At 43.8% G+C, this 14,215-nt stretch overlaps 1 protein-coding gene across 7 annotated transcripts in view; it reads right to left on the bottom strand.

The window, feature by feature from the left end:
- The window catches only part of svep1 (sushi, von Willebrand factor type A, EGF and pentraxin domain containing 1), a 102,597-nt gene that overhangs the window by 86,606 nt on the left and 1,776 nt on the right, over nucleotides 1–14,215 (bottom strand). For 4 of the 7 annotated variants that reach the window (XM_086198119.1, XM_086198117.1, XM_086198118.1 and 1 more), the window contains 3 exons: nucleotides 11,802–11,922; nucleotides 10,628–11,108; nucleotides 9,331–9,838 (listed from right to left, as the gene is read on the bottom strand). In XM_086198119.1, coding sequence (XP_086054245.1) covers nucleotides 9,331–9,838; nucleotides 10,628–10,725 — 606 coding nt within the window. In that variant the 5' untranslated portion in view covers nucleotides 10,726–11,108; nucleotides 11,802–11,922. The remainder of the gene's footprint in view (nucleotides 1–9,330; nucleotides 9,839–10,627; nucleotides 11,109–11,801; nucleotides 11,923–14,215) is intronic. The other 3 variants (XM_086198113.1, XM_086198116.1, XM_086198115.1) reach the window with 2 other exon arrangements.

Here is a 14,215-nt window from a genome sequence, read left to right as displayed (position 1 = left end):
ATGGTTGTGATGTACTGAATTTGGCTGAGAGAAAAAAGTACACGCTGAAAAATGATAGTACGAGACAAGTAGTTTTGTACTTGGAGGTACGCTGTATCGGTCTTTAAGAGGCCTTGGTGCAGCTTTTGACCAACAGAAATGGAACAAAGAGATTTAGAACTCACTTAAGGATATGCAGTTATCTTTTAAAGGGGACCAACCTAGCAACAAGTATTTGTATCCTTTTAGGTTCGTGCTTATACCTCAATTTTTTAGAGTGTAGCTGCAACAAAGCCATTTCTGACATTCCACAGAGAAGATTGAATCGTCAGTCTGCTTAAAGCTGGAGGTTGATGTTTTCTTTCTTTTTATGAAGGCAAGTTTACACTGAAAGCTTTGAGATAAGACTGAACAGTTGCAGGGAAAGTTGGGACAGTTAGTCAACTCAAGCTGACTAAAGCCACCTGTGATTCAAGTCACCAGTGATGAACGATCATCTAGTGCAGCAGTGTAAAGTAGCGGGTTTCAGAGTGCGGACCAGTGCATTGCAAGCAGTAGTTCCAAGTTTCAACTGGTCTTGGTGGGAATCTTCGGTGTAAACTGGTCATATTACAGTTTGTTTCACCCTGTCTGTCGTCTAAAGCCCCAGGGTACACCAACGATTAACATAGAGTTGTTGAAGCCTGCAACTACTCGCAACTGTTTTCAACCATTTCCAGATTGGCGCATTGCAATTAGTCGTAAACAGTTGCGGGTTTCAACAGGTCTGGTTGTTGAAACCAGTAAACTGAGTCAGTAGTTCCAGACTACCCCAACTACCTCAGGGTGAGACAAATTGTAATTTGACCAGTTTACGCCAAAGACTTGCAACGGCTTCTTGCAATGCACTGGTCTACACTCTGGAACCTGCTAGTTTACACCACTGCGACTAGATGAGACAGAGTATCATTTATCATTTTGACTCGCCCTCAATGACATAAGATAGTGTAAACCAAACCATTACACACTAATATCAATATTTTCCTTAAGAGTCAAGATATCTACCTTATTCCGATAAAATAATAGTCACGCGTGACTATTGTAGATCTTCTTATATTCATCTTAAGTGGCTGGTAATAAATTGAGTGGGCAAAAAAGTTATTTTCCGTTACTGTCAATGACTCAACCATGAGAATAATAACGCTTCTGTCAGCAAATAAGCTTTCTTAGAACAAAAACACCCACCAAATCCCCCCCCCCTTTAGACAACATTTTCCAGCCGTAAGATGATGGATGGCGCTCGTTTCCCACCTGAATTTGCTACGCTCTATGTCCTATTACTGGTTCAGACACGCAGGCAATAGCTCAGACTCTCCAACATCAAGTGTGTGTGTGTGTGTGTGTGTGTGTGTGTGTGTGTGTGTGCGTGTGTGCGTGTGCGTGTGTGTCAGACAGGCCAAGAATATACAAGAATATCCCTACAGCACATTGCACTGAGCTAAATATAAAACTTACACAAGCCTCATTTAATCTGATAGACAGTGTTTTGAAAAATAACACAGCGTATGTTGGCTGTAACATCTCAGAGCCTGGCAATGGTGATGTTCCCCTGCATAATAAACTGCTGGGGAGGTCTACGGCTCTGAGGGAGAGAATGATGGAGAAGCGTCGAAATGGGAGGAATGGCAGAAATTGCGCTGACTCACTGGAATGAGACGGGGGCCTCACAAACCCAACCCACAATATTTGTTTCGACTATTGTGGTCTGGCCAGGCTCAGTGCAGACAGGCATCATCTCAAATAGGACTATATGACGTGTGACTGACAAGTGTGCTTCTTTGGACTTAAAACTACTGGACAAATGTGGTGTTTTGCTCCAATTTTCTAACTGGAATAACATGGTGGCAAATACTCACAAAACGCTCACATTTCTGCTTTACTACGCAAGAAAATCCCTTTCTGGATAGTATGTGGTGAGAAAAAGTCCTTGGAGTTGTAGAAATATGCTTAACGTTATATCCACAATGGCTATTTAAATTTCAGCACTTGTTTACGATATCGGAATTCAAAATGGAAACCAAACTGGCTGGCTTAACTTTTGGGCTCAATCCACTCTCTGTGGATGTTTGCGGGTCTAAAAGTGCCTGGTTTGCCAGTTTTAGGTTGACTACTTTATTTTTAGACTTGCTGCTCTGTGCTTCTGATGTTTATCTGTAAATTCGGCACACACTGGTTATGCGTAAAGTCTGGATGACAATTTCAAGATGAAAACCGTCTAAAAGCTTTGTCAGTGTGTTGATGAGCCTGAATGTGTGATTCTTCCTGGGGGGGTGGTAGGACTACAAAGCAGGTTGAACATACTAAGGATATCTTTGAGGTACCCTGGAGTGACAAGCCACAACAAGGTGGTACCATGACAACCAGTTTGTGCATCCGCATAAAGAGGCATCATCGCTACATCGCCAACATCAAGAGGTGGAGGGGACAGACAGTCTTTCACTCAAGAGCAACGAGAATTCTTACCAAATGTGAGGAATATAAATCCATACATAGAGGATACAAGAACAGCTGCCACAGCCTTTGCATCCCATGGAATGAAGAGGTTATGTAGATCGTGGCATATAAATCAATATCATCATCATCCATGCATTCAGCTGCAAGTGGGTCTTAATACATCCATGCGCATCATTCACAGCATCCAGTAAACCAGAGGGGGCGCCAGTGTCGCAACCAAGACACCAGGACTCCTCCAGCACCCCACCTGCACACATGGCTATCTCTGTCTGTCCGGATGCCGAACCAACAAAAGACCCTCACACTGCCCGGACGCCTCAAACGCGGTCCTCTACGTGACAGGAGAGGTCAGTAGGCAGTGTTTTGGTGTGTTTTCACCTTTAATCTCACCTGTCAGCGGGTTAGGTTCTGCAGCATCAGTTACTTTGATATATTTTCATATTTTCAGTGGCTAACACCACTAACATCAGCCTGAACCCAGACTGAAGCCTCAACAACAGTCAGGTAAAAACATCACTACGTATGATCACATTCTTCCTCAGTTCCTTAACCAAGGGCTTTTTCCCTCTCTTCCTCCTGCTTTTTCCCTCTCCTTCTTCCATTTGTCTGCGGTTCCTTTGCTCTCATTATCTCCACTCACAGGCTGTTTATCTGTGTGTGTCTTCTGCAAGGATGAGATGCATTGAAACAGTGCGACCATCAAGTCCGCTTTACTGTTCAGCTTTTCTTTGCCAAAACTAGGCCTGCCTGAAGAGCGCAAGAAGGGGTTTTATCTGGCAACGTATGGCTCCTGAAAGACGAATCTTAAGGACAAATGATCAAACAAAAAAAAAAGTGATGGCCAGGATTTTTAGCTGGCTACACTCATGTCCAAAGCACGTGAGAATAAAAGCAGCAATGGAAAAGTCATTATTTCTGGATCAACAAGATTACTTAAAACCGACTGACGGCTTTGAGCCATACTGCCTTGAAGATATTCGCTCATGTACATGGCAAATGCATGGAAAACAAGTGAAATGCTAAAAAGATCAGGAAAATGAATGGACTAAGGAGAGCCGAAGGAAACACGATACAGCACTTACTCTTCTAGGACTTAAAAAAGTTTCACTGAAAGTTATTTATCAGCTCCTTTTGTAAAAGGCTTGGAAAGGTCTGGAAAAATATAGCGTCAGTATCAGCTACTGGGTCGAGTTTGATGCAAGGTTAAGCAGAGACAGATCCTAAAATAAAGAAGCATCATGACGAAGGGGCTGCACTCTTAATATACTCATATGTGACATATTACAAATCGCCATAATATGGTACTTTGTAGCTGAAACACTATTTGAGACACTTTCAAGGACTTTTTGGGCAAAGATCTCCTGTGGTTTCCACATAAATTTTAACTGAATTTTCAGAAAACTGGCAAAACGAACTAACTGTTACGTGAATATTTGGAGTTGGTTCATCAGGACAAGCACTGAGTTTCTGTCTCTCCTCCCACTAACAGAACCAGACAAGCGGTTTGTTTTCCATCATCATGGTACTCAAATCTACTTGCTCCATTCACACACTGATTGTGGAGGCTGCCATGCAATGTACCAACCCAGCTAGTGACAAATGTTCCCACAACATTGGATGTTAAAGAACCTCTATATTTTGTATTATAGAATGTTTCAAGGATGGTGAATCATTTCAAATAACGTTCCTGTAAGATTAAATGTTAACTATGTGAAAAAGGTTTTAACTTCAACAGTTTCACAATGTTTTGGGGATATTGCTTAATATTTGATCACTAATATGTTGCCCCAACTGAAAAGTCTTAGAACATTTTGGGAACGGATGAAAATATTTCTGCCAAAATAAAAAAAAAATAAAAAAAAGCAAATTAGAAAACTGCACATAGGAACATCTTCAGAGCAAAAAAAATACCTGAAGGGGAACCTACTAATCAAGGGAAATGGGGGGGGGGGGGGGGGGGGATTCATATCTTGCTCAAGGACAGGGTCTCTGAGGAACTGGGGGATCAAGCTTCTCAACATAATGAATCATGCCTCCCACATAAAGCTATCATATTAGCACAGGTATCCCCAAAAAATATCTATTTTCTCCGAGTTCAAGTCTCAAGTGAGGTGAACTCCGATACATGTAGCAGGTGAAGGGCACCAAGGTAGTGCAGCGGTCTACTACATCACCTTCCAACACAAGGGGCCGCTGATTTGGTCCCTTATGCTGCCTCCGGCTTGGCTGTGCATCTGTGCAGACACAACTGGCCTTCCGTCACTTTTCGGGTGCGCACCATCGTCACCAACAGCAGGTGTTTGACCTCACCTTCAAATTTGGCCATTTGGAACATCTATAGGTATGTTCTCCTTTAGGCATGGTCCAATGATGTAGATCATGTGAAGCAGACCGTATCAGATGAGCCAGACAAAGTGATTTATGAGTCCAAAACCAGCCTCACCTCACTCACTCTCACAGGAGTCTTTGCTGCCTTATTATTTGTTATGTGTTGGATTTGGTGTTTATGTATTTGTCTATTCATCCATAAATACAATTTTTTCCATAACCTACACCAAAAAACAAAAACCAAACTGCACCGTAGCGCGTGAAATCTATGATGTATTAAGTGAGAGAGAACTGGAGAGACAGACACAGACAGAGTGGTTAGGGAGAACTCTGTCTCTACATGCACGGCTGGTGGAAAAATGTCTCTCTTAATGGATCCCAGCTTTCTACGGCACTTAGCACAGCCAAGACCAGCCAAAGGAATAAAACATGGCCTTATTATCATTATGTTGCAATTATCAATTATCCTCTCTCGCTTACTATCACTGTCTATTCCTCTCCTACATGCAAGAACACGTGACTTTTTCCCCCTTGAAGCCTGAGACCCAAGTAATGCTGTTTTTCAATCTGAGATTACGAGCTAGCAGATTAGTCGCTGGTGTAATTCATCACCCCCGCGTGTATCTTTCACGATGGTTCCTTGACCTATTTACTCCAGTTTCTTTTAAATTCTTCTTCATTTGTGAGCGTTTCTTTCCGTGTCTTTGATCCCACCAGCTCCAGGTGCTAATAGATGGCCGACTGACATCCAGCCAATTCATTTTGGTAAATGTGGCTCCATGAGTTGTTTTTATCTCCTTCACTTGAGCTTTCTAATGGGGTAGTAACTCAAAGTATTGAAGAGTTGTAACTCAAAAAAAAAATTGAGGCTTTCTCCCAAATTGTCCTGGATAGGAGCTAGTTTGCTGTTCTGAAAGATGCTTTCAGTGGCGTTTATTTGTACATTCATTTGTCATGAATCTGTGGATTATATGTCACAGCCCCACCTAATGGTCACAGGAGTCAGCCTAATTTAACAAGCATTATTTGCGTAAAAAACTGCACTGGACTGTCATCACCTGACATACAGCAGCGCGATATATTATGAGTGTGTGTTCTCTAGTGCCACCTAGTGGAGGCAGGGAGTGATATTCGCATGTATCGCTCCTGATATACACCCACCGGAGACGTGCGTAACGCATGCGTTTGTTCAAGCTGCCACACTCTTCATTGAAGGCTTTGTCATTTTTCTGCCTTAAGGATGGCGTCATCGCGCAGTGGAAACAAAACAGACCTGCCATTAATAGTGTCTCCTGTGGCTCCAGCTGATTGCGATGATTACTCACTACACTACGCTCTCGATACCTGTCATGGATGGAACCGGCCTACTTGCTTTAGTCTGCCCTTTCATGTGAAATCCAAATATTACCCACCACCTGCTCTCTCCGCAGAAGAGCCACACACTGCAACGTGCACGTGGGGTGCAAGGACCCGCTCACTGTTGCTTACTGCTCTAATTAGGCCTGAGCATGAAAGGTCCTGGAGCTTAAAGTTCGCCTTGGTGCTCTCCCTCACTTCTCTCAAGTGTCCAAAATTGTCTTGCTTCGTTTACATGCTTCTTTCCAATCATTTTCATCCAAAATCTGTTATTGCCAGTGTTTTTCCTTCAGCATTGTCCACCAACTCCTTTGTTTGCAGCAAGATTTTATCCAAATTAGTAACTCATGCAGTCTGTTCTTCACTCTGCTGTTTCACATGAAGGCACATGTACAGGCAGGGTGCTTAATAACAAACATGTACGTACACACACACACACACACACACACACACACACACACACACACACAAGCCGCCAAATTCCCAATCCAACACACTCACACACTGAGACACTTGCCCTACAGTTGAGTCTGTAAATCATGACAGGCGGATATGCTCATTCTAGATTAGTGTTAGCAGACCCATCCTTTGTGCAGCTAATGGAAAGAGATGATTTTCTCTTTCCAGTCAGATTCAGGCGGAGAGTTTAAGCAAACCCTAGCAATCAGGCGATAAATTACAGCCGCCCTGTTTTGTTTTGTTTTTTTAACATCACTTCCTCAATCATGTGAAAACAGTCAGACTGAATCTGTCAGGTGGAGGGTGGGGTGCTACTGGCTGATCAGCACCGTCTCCGGCTGTATCTGCTAGGCTAATCAATCTTTCCACAAAAAAAAAAAAAAATCCCTCATTGTAGGCTGCACATAGCTTTCATTGAACAAGTCAGCCAACAGATGCTGAAATGTAGGAAATCTAATCCGCAATACACTCTGCAAAATATAACAAGAGTGAGGAGGATTGTTAGCTAAAATAATAAGGGAATTTCAGGGTGAAATAGTTTAATCAGGCTTTTAAGTAAAACCTGAGGGTAGGGCCTTAAATTTATTAAATCATATTGGGACTATTTCAACTACTACATCACTTGATAAATGTCCCAAAACATTCTGAGTGTTGGTGAGTAATGGTAGAGCACTCTAGTTACCTCAGAAAGCCTTTCCTTGGTATTGTTGTGGTCTTTAGCAGCTGGGAAGCAGCCAGATATCTCCTTATCAGCACTTAACTACAGAGGGCGGGTTGAAACCCTGTCCTGAGGGCCAAGCTTTCACCGCTAAGCTGGGGTCCAAGGCTATTAGTTTGTAACAGGCAAATAATAGACTGTAAACCTGCCAAAACTTAGCTTAGCTATCTTCTTGTTTGCTTAACTGAGCTGACATGATTTTTTATCATCCACAGTGCATTAATGGAAAGTTGGAAGCGATTCAACGATATGAGGTAGTTCTTAAAGTGATACTTCAACCAAAAGAGTATTTTGTCTTTCCAATACTGACAAATACTTGTTTTGAGTTGACAAAAATGTGTTTTTACTTCCCTGCAATACTTCCTCCTGACTCCAGAATGCAAAAACAGCCAGCCACATGCAGCATATTTAGCTTGAAGCTAATGGTGACTGGATGCTAACAGCAGCAGAGCTGCTGGGAAAAAAAAAACAGTTTACAAACTCAAGTGCATCCTCTCATATAATCCAGAACCAGTTCAACTGAATGTGCTAGCTGGTGAATCTCAGCACTAAAGCTAATGAGCAATAATAGGGAGGGTTTTTTTTTTTTTAGCGCAAATCGAAGAGTTTGTGTATTACTGGATGTACGGTTGGACAAAGAAGATGTGGATTACACCAAAGCATGCGCTGGGAGTCCTCTGGTCACCATTAGATTGACGCTAAATAAACGTGGCTGACTCCTTCTGCATCCTGGAGTCACAAAAAGCTACACAACTGTGAAAAATCTTTGTGAGCTAAAGACACCTACTTGTGAGTACTTGCAAAATACATGTTTTGAGTGAAGCCTACTTCCAACATCTAATTAGTATTTTTGGCCCCTCAGATGTGTGGCTACAACCACCAGCACCAGGCTGCAGCCTTTTCACCCTGAATGTTGTCCAAAGAGTACAACAGATAACGCTGGATGCCTCACAACTGCAGGCACGAGCTGTTTATCCAGGACCAGCCTCGTACCACCAACATGGCTTACACAGCTGGGCTGTTTGGACTTGACAGATGAACTGTGCCATATGTCTGTGTGTGTTTGTCCGTGTGTGTTTGTGCGTGTGTGTGTGTGTGTGTGTGTGTGTGTGTGTGTGTGCGTGCGCACAGTTGGGTGTCAGGCAGCTCAAATCAACAAACCATAAACAAGCTAACATTTTGACCTCTTGAAACCCGACGGAACCCCGCAATCTCTGGCTGTCTCGACAACAAATACATTTAAAAACCTGTTGAGGACCAGAGTTTTAATGAGTTTCAGTTCAGGGAAAATGTAAAACAGTAAAACTGAGGTTGCTGAAATTCACTCAGGTAACTGAATACTAAACATACTGCATGTACTTTCACCCAATATATTAAGTGTACCTTGATAAAAAAAAATAAAAAAATGCAGTATAACACAACTGCCGTGCAATATTTTGTTAAAATCTCATAAGTGTAACATTGTAAAAAAAAAAAAAAATTCAAGATATCAGAATGACCTCTCAGTACAGTTTAACAGCATATCACAGTGTCCAAAATGACCTTTAAAACACCTCTCAGTGCGGAGCTGTTGTCTTCAAATGCATTCGTTTGATGTTGGTGTTCCGAACAAACTGAGATGGAGAGTATTTAAGTACATTCTGGTCCATTTGTGTGCATACATGTGTTTATATGTATGTGTGTGTGTGTGTGTGTGTGTCACTCAATGGTATTTTTTTTATCGCTGGAAACTCCTTGACAATTAGTGGCTTCCCCTCGCTATCTGCTGGTGTGTAATTTAAAGGAAGCAACAGCAACAGCAAGGCCACGCAGGGCTTCATTAACATCAGCCCTAGTCTGCCACAATCTCTCACTGCACACACACAGCAGGATGAAGAGTAACTGGGACACATGCGCGCGCACACTCACACTCACACACATCCAGTATATCATCACCTGGGATACACACTTGCATGCACATTTAGGCAGACATCAGTTTCGCTTTTGCTTTCACTCACCGCTGCTCTCTGGAAGGCTCCTTTAGTGTAAGTGCCCCCTCCTCTGTAATTGATGGCCGGGATCTCCTGGTTGAAGAGGGAACACTTGTGCTGGTGGGACTTGGGTGCAGAGATGTGGTCCACCCGCGTCACCACGTGGGTCTTGGATGAGAAGGTGACCAAGGCCACCCGCGTGTTCTCCGGCGCCACAGGGAAGTCGGACAGCATCTTACGCACAAACCTCAACTCACTGAGGAAGTTATTGGCCCCCACGCTGGAAGACTCATCCACCAGGAAGACCAGGTCCAGGCAGGCGCTTTTCTCCCGTAGCTCGCGGACGTTCCGCTTAAAAGCCTGTCCGAGGCGCTCCACTTTGCTCTCGGCGCTCTCTGACAGGTTGCCGGGTGATGAGGAGGAGAGGCTTGACATTTGTCTGGACCGGCGCGACTGCAGCTGGCTTTGAGGTTGTTGCTGAGCTGGCCACATATCCAGGACGCACAATAGCAGAAAACAACAAGTCCATGTGTACCTTTGTGAAAGCATAGTGACAATCAGCACCTGCACTGACTACAGGGGAAAAAAAAAAAGAAAAAGAAAGAAAGAAAAAAAAAAAAGACAACGTGGATCCTCTTCCCAAGAGGATTTAGGGAAGATAAGTGTTTCCTAAGCCTGTGCCAGTGTCCAGGAACACAGCGGACAGGAGAGCATAATAGAGTTCCTCAAAAGCATTGCTGGAAGAAGATCTCCTACTTTTCATTCAAAATCTGTCATTTTCTCTCTCCAGTAGTAGAAACTCTAGTCCCCCTTTGAAAAAAACAAAAACAAAAACGTTTCTTCTCTTCAGAAATAAATATGTATATTGCTTCTTTCTTTCTTTCTTTTTTTTGCTTCCTGAAAATATGTATTTTCTAATCAATCTCTACGCCTGCTTCTATCTGTCAGTCAGTAGTAGCTTGTGCATCAGCTCCAAAAAAGCCTGCCTCAGTCCTCTCCGGTCCCAGTGCGCTGCCCCTCAGGCTTGTGTTTCCTAACGTGACGCTCCTGCCTGCACCGTCAGCCAAGCTCCGAATGCTTGTTCCCCTCTTCCTCCAAAACCATTTAAAAAAAACACACAGAGGAGGTGGGAGGAATAAAGTTGTGAGAGGCTGAGGGGAAAAAAGGGGGCAGTCCAGTCGTGGCAGTGAAGTCATTTTTTTTCTTCTCCTCCTCTTTTTTTCTTCTCTCTCTCTCTCTCTCTCACCTCCCCCCCTCCCATCCCATTCTGTGTCCCACTCGTCCCGCTCTCTCTCTCTCACTGTATCTCCCTCCTCGCACTGACCGTGGAGTGAGGTTCGGTGTCAGCGCAGCTCCTCCGCCTGTCAACTTGTCAACATTCCCAAAGAAAACATCAGCAACAGGCGAGGTGATCAAGTCCATCTGTCCATGCGCGTGACGTCTCACAACATCGAGGGTGAGATCAAACGAGGAGGGATGAAAAGAGAAAAAGGACAAAAAGAAAAAATTTAAGTCCGATTAACAGAAAAGAAATTGGCAGAGCGACTCTGCTGATGATGTGTGCTTTGTCAAGTCATCACTCTCCCTTTCTTTCCTTCTTGTTTGAGGAGGAAAAACAGAGGAAGTGCCTGTCTCTCACTCTGGATTTGTCCGTTTCTTCCTGCACCTCAGGGTTTCCCGTGCATGCACACGCACACACACACACACACACACACACACACACACACACACACACACACGCACTCTTTCATTGTGCAGCCTCTCCCTCGATCTCTGCTGTTGTGTTTCTCTTCATTGATTTTTATCTGTAACCAAAACAAAAGCAGCCGGTGTTAGAGGCACACTGCGCCCATTAGAGCAAAAGGCCTGAGATTTACAGCATGAGAGCAGCAGGGCAGACTCACGAAGAAGGAAATAGACGCGTTTCCATTCATGGGTTGTGATGCAAAAGTCAGGGGGAAAAAAAACAAAAACCTGTTTACGCAGTTATTGCACGTTTTAGGGGAAGTGGGAAACGGCCAAACACGCTCAGACACAAACGCTACCGCTCCTAAGACGGATACGCAGAGGTTTCATTCCGATTTGATGACGCTGCGGGCGGCAGCTGGTGAAAAATGCACGCAAAATTTGCGACTGAAATTCTCACCATTTGGTAAAAAAACTTCAAAACGTTTGAAATTAAACTGAGGGAGACACGGAAATAGTGAGAGGAATGAAGAGAAAGTTGTACTGGGTTAGAAAGGTAAACGAGTTCGGACAAATGCACTCAATCTCATGCTCAACTGCAGTAGCTGTTGCTTTAAAATTATGAATTATGGTATTAAAAGGGGGACGTGTTTAGATCTTACGAGTATTTAACTCCCATGATCAAATATTTCCATTTGCATGATGGGACACGCAGAGATTTTCTTCTGAGGCTGCTGCTGCTGCTGATGATGAGGCCATAAAACAGCGGATCAAAGCAGTGACTGATTTGTATTGAAGAGAAAACTAATCACCGCTTTGTCTTTCTTCACGCAAACATGTCAAATATGCGCTGGCTCCTGGCTCTCCACAAAAGCACTCGCAGCTTTTCTTCTCATTAATGACAGGAAACGCAGAGTCTGTGGGGACTTGGACCTTTGGGTGGACAAAAGAAGCAATTTGAAGACGTTGCTCTGGGTTCTGCGGAATTGTGACGAGTGGTTTTCTCAGCGTTTTATAGATGAATTGATTAACTGCTGGGAAAAACGGGCAGATGCAGCGCTAATTTGTATACTAAAAAGCTGTAACTAATAACCCATCATGGCCTGTGACAGTAAAGCTCTGGACTGAATGAGAGGAGAAAAGCACATACAGCTCTGGAGGACAGAGGAGAGACAAACTCAGCACCGCCCTCATCTTACAAACTCCCAATATCCACCCACCGGAAGTTGACAAGAACGTACAAAATTTTCGATTTTCCTCTGCAGAAACCCCACGAGTGAGAAGCAGCGAGGGAAACGCAGAGAGGGCAGGTTTTAAGGGCGACACCTGGGGACAATGAATGCCAGCACTGGAGTTTTATTTCATTTTCATGTACAGGTTTTACCATTTTTTATTGATCTTTTTCACAGGTAAAGGACCGCGTTTTCAATTTGGGTCCATATGAGAGATCTTCATTGATTCCATCAGTCACGTAGGAGCGGGTCAGGTGTTTGAGGGTCAGACCGGCTGAGGTCATGATGGACGTAGTGGCATTTAAACGTCTGGGCACGTATGGATGGAGAGATAAAGGGAGAACAAGAAGAAAGGAGGGAATGATCAGCTCAAGAGCAAGTGGAGGAGGCGGCGAGACAGGAAGGTTTCCACCAGAGCAGCCCATCGCCGTCAGTCCTGCTCTTATTTGCCACAGTGACACACAGCTCGCACACACAAACACACAAGAGCGTTTGTTAGGCTACATAAGCTGGGCTTTCTCTTTCTCTCCTGGATTTAATGGCACTGGAAACTTTTGCACTAAAGAAGCGGGAATAGAAAGTAGCGTCATACAAGCCAGATAAACTGGATGGGAGAGATGGACACGTACATACAAACACACACACACACACAGTCATTCAGGGGACGTAACACACACTCACACGTATTTATTGGACCCTAATGTATTGATTTCCATCGTGAGGACCCCAAAAGATGGCCGGGCCCCCTTCAATGTGACTGTTTGTGTTGTGTCCTTGAAAATGGGTCATACCTGGTACACACACACACACACACACACACACACACACACACACACACACACACACACACGCCAACCCCCCATCTCCCCTGGGACCCCAGCGAACGTCTGGAGAGGTCTCCAGTGCCAAAGAGCCGGAAGTTGCAGCTGTGCTCATCCCCCTTTCAGCGTGTGTGAGTGTTTGTGTGTGGATGGGGGAGTGAGTCCATCACAATGAGGACAGTCTGCATGAGACATTATATCTATATATTTATCTATCTAGAGAGAGAGAGAGCTACATCTATATCATCTAACCCTTCCTACAGGTGTTCTCTCACCTCTGCTTCAGCTGTCCATCATCGAAAGCAGAAATCTTTGGAACCTTTGAAAAAAAGTCTTCCCTACGGATCTGTGTACCTTTAACACCTGCTAGGCTTTTATAAATGTACACACACATAAAAAAAAACCTGGGAGGAAATCTGGATTAGATAATATAAACCTTAGTTAGTCCCATGACTGGGAAATGTGCGGTGTTACAGCGGCGTAAGTGGAAAGTCTAGTTTGAAACATCAATAAATACAAAGTAACAAATATGGAAAAAGAATGAAAAAAATGAAGAAAATGAGACACAAAAAAGACAAACGTGTATAAATGTGTCGTTTGTTCGGTGGTGTAAAAATACGAGGTGTTCCGCTTTTGAAATTTGAAAGAACAATCTTATTTATTTTTACAGGCCAGTTCAGTCAATGAAGCAAATGACTGTCCTGTTTTGATAAAAGGCAGATCGTTGGCTGCATATCTATAAAAAAAATTTTTAAAACGCGTCATCAAAAATGGCAGGCAGCCTCCGGAGCGCCAAGTGTCAGAACCTGCAGTTCCTAAAATGGCCACTTGAGGCGCCTTAACAGCATTTAGCCTCAGGCTCAAAGAAATAACCAGCCTGGTGCAATTTCTTCTTAACAAAACCCATTTGTTTAAATCACATTTCAGCTTAAAATTTGGGTGTGGCCTCTTTGACTGGCAGGTGGATGTCAGGACCCACTCGTCTCTGCTGTCTCATTCCAATATGGTCACCCTCGGGTGTGTAAGACGGCCAAGGTGACCACGCAGCCAAAACCCCAAGGATGATATCTGCAGAGCACCTGCATGCACAGACTGCAAGTCACAGTAACTGGGGATAGTTTTTCCGAGCAGTGGTTAGCATTGTGGGAGATGCTGATGCTGTCCTTTTGGCCT

Source organism: Aulostomus chinensis, chromosome 24 (assembly GCF_037954235.1).
Source record: "Aulostomus chinensis isolate RoL2024-O1b breed Wild chromosome 24, RoL_Achi_v1.0, whole genome shotgun sequence".
Lineage (NCBI taxonomy): Eukaryota > Metazoa > Chordata > Actinopteri > Syngnathiformes > Aulostomidae > Aulostomus > Aulostomus chinensis.
The sequence above is the reverse complement of the archived record's forward strand: the minus strand, read 5'-3'. Positions and strand labels throughout refer to the sequence as shown.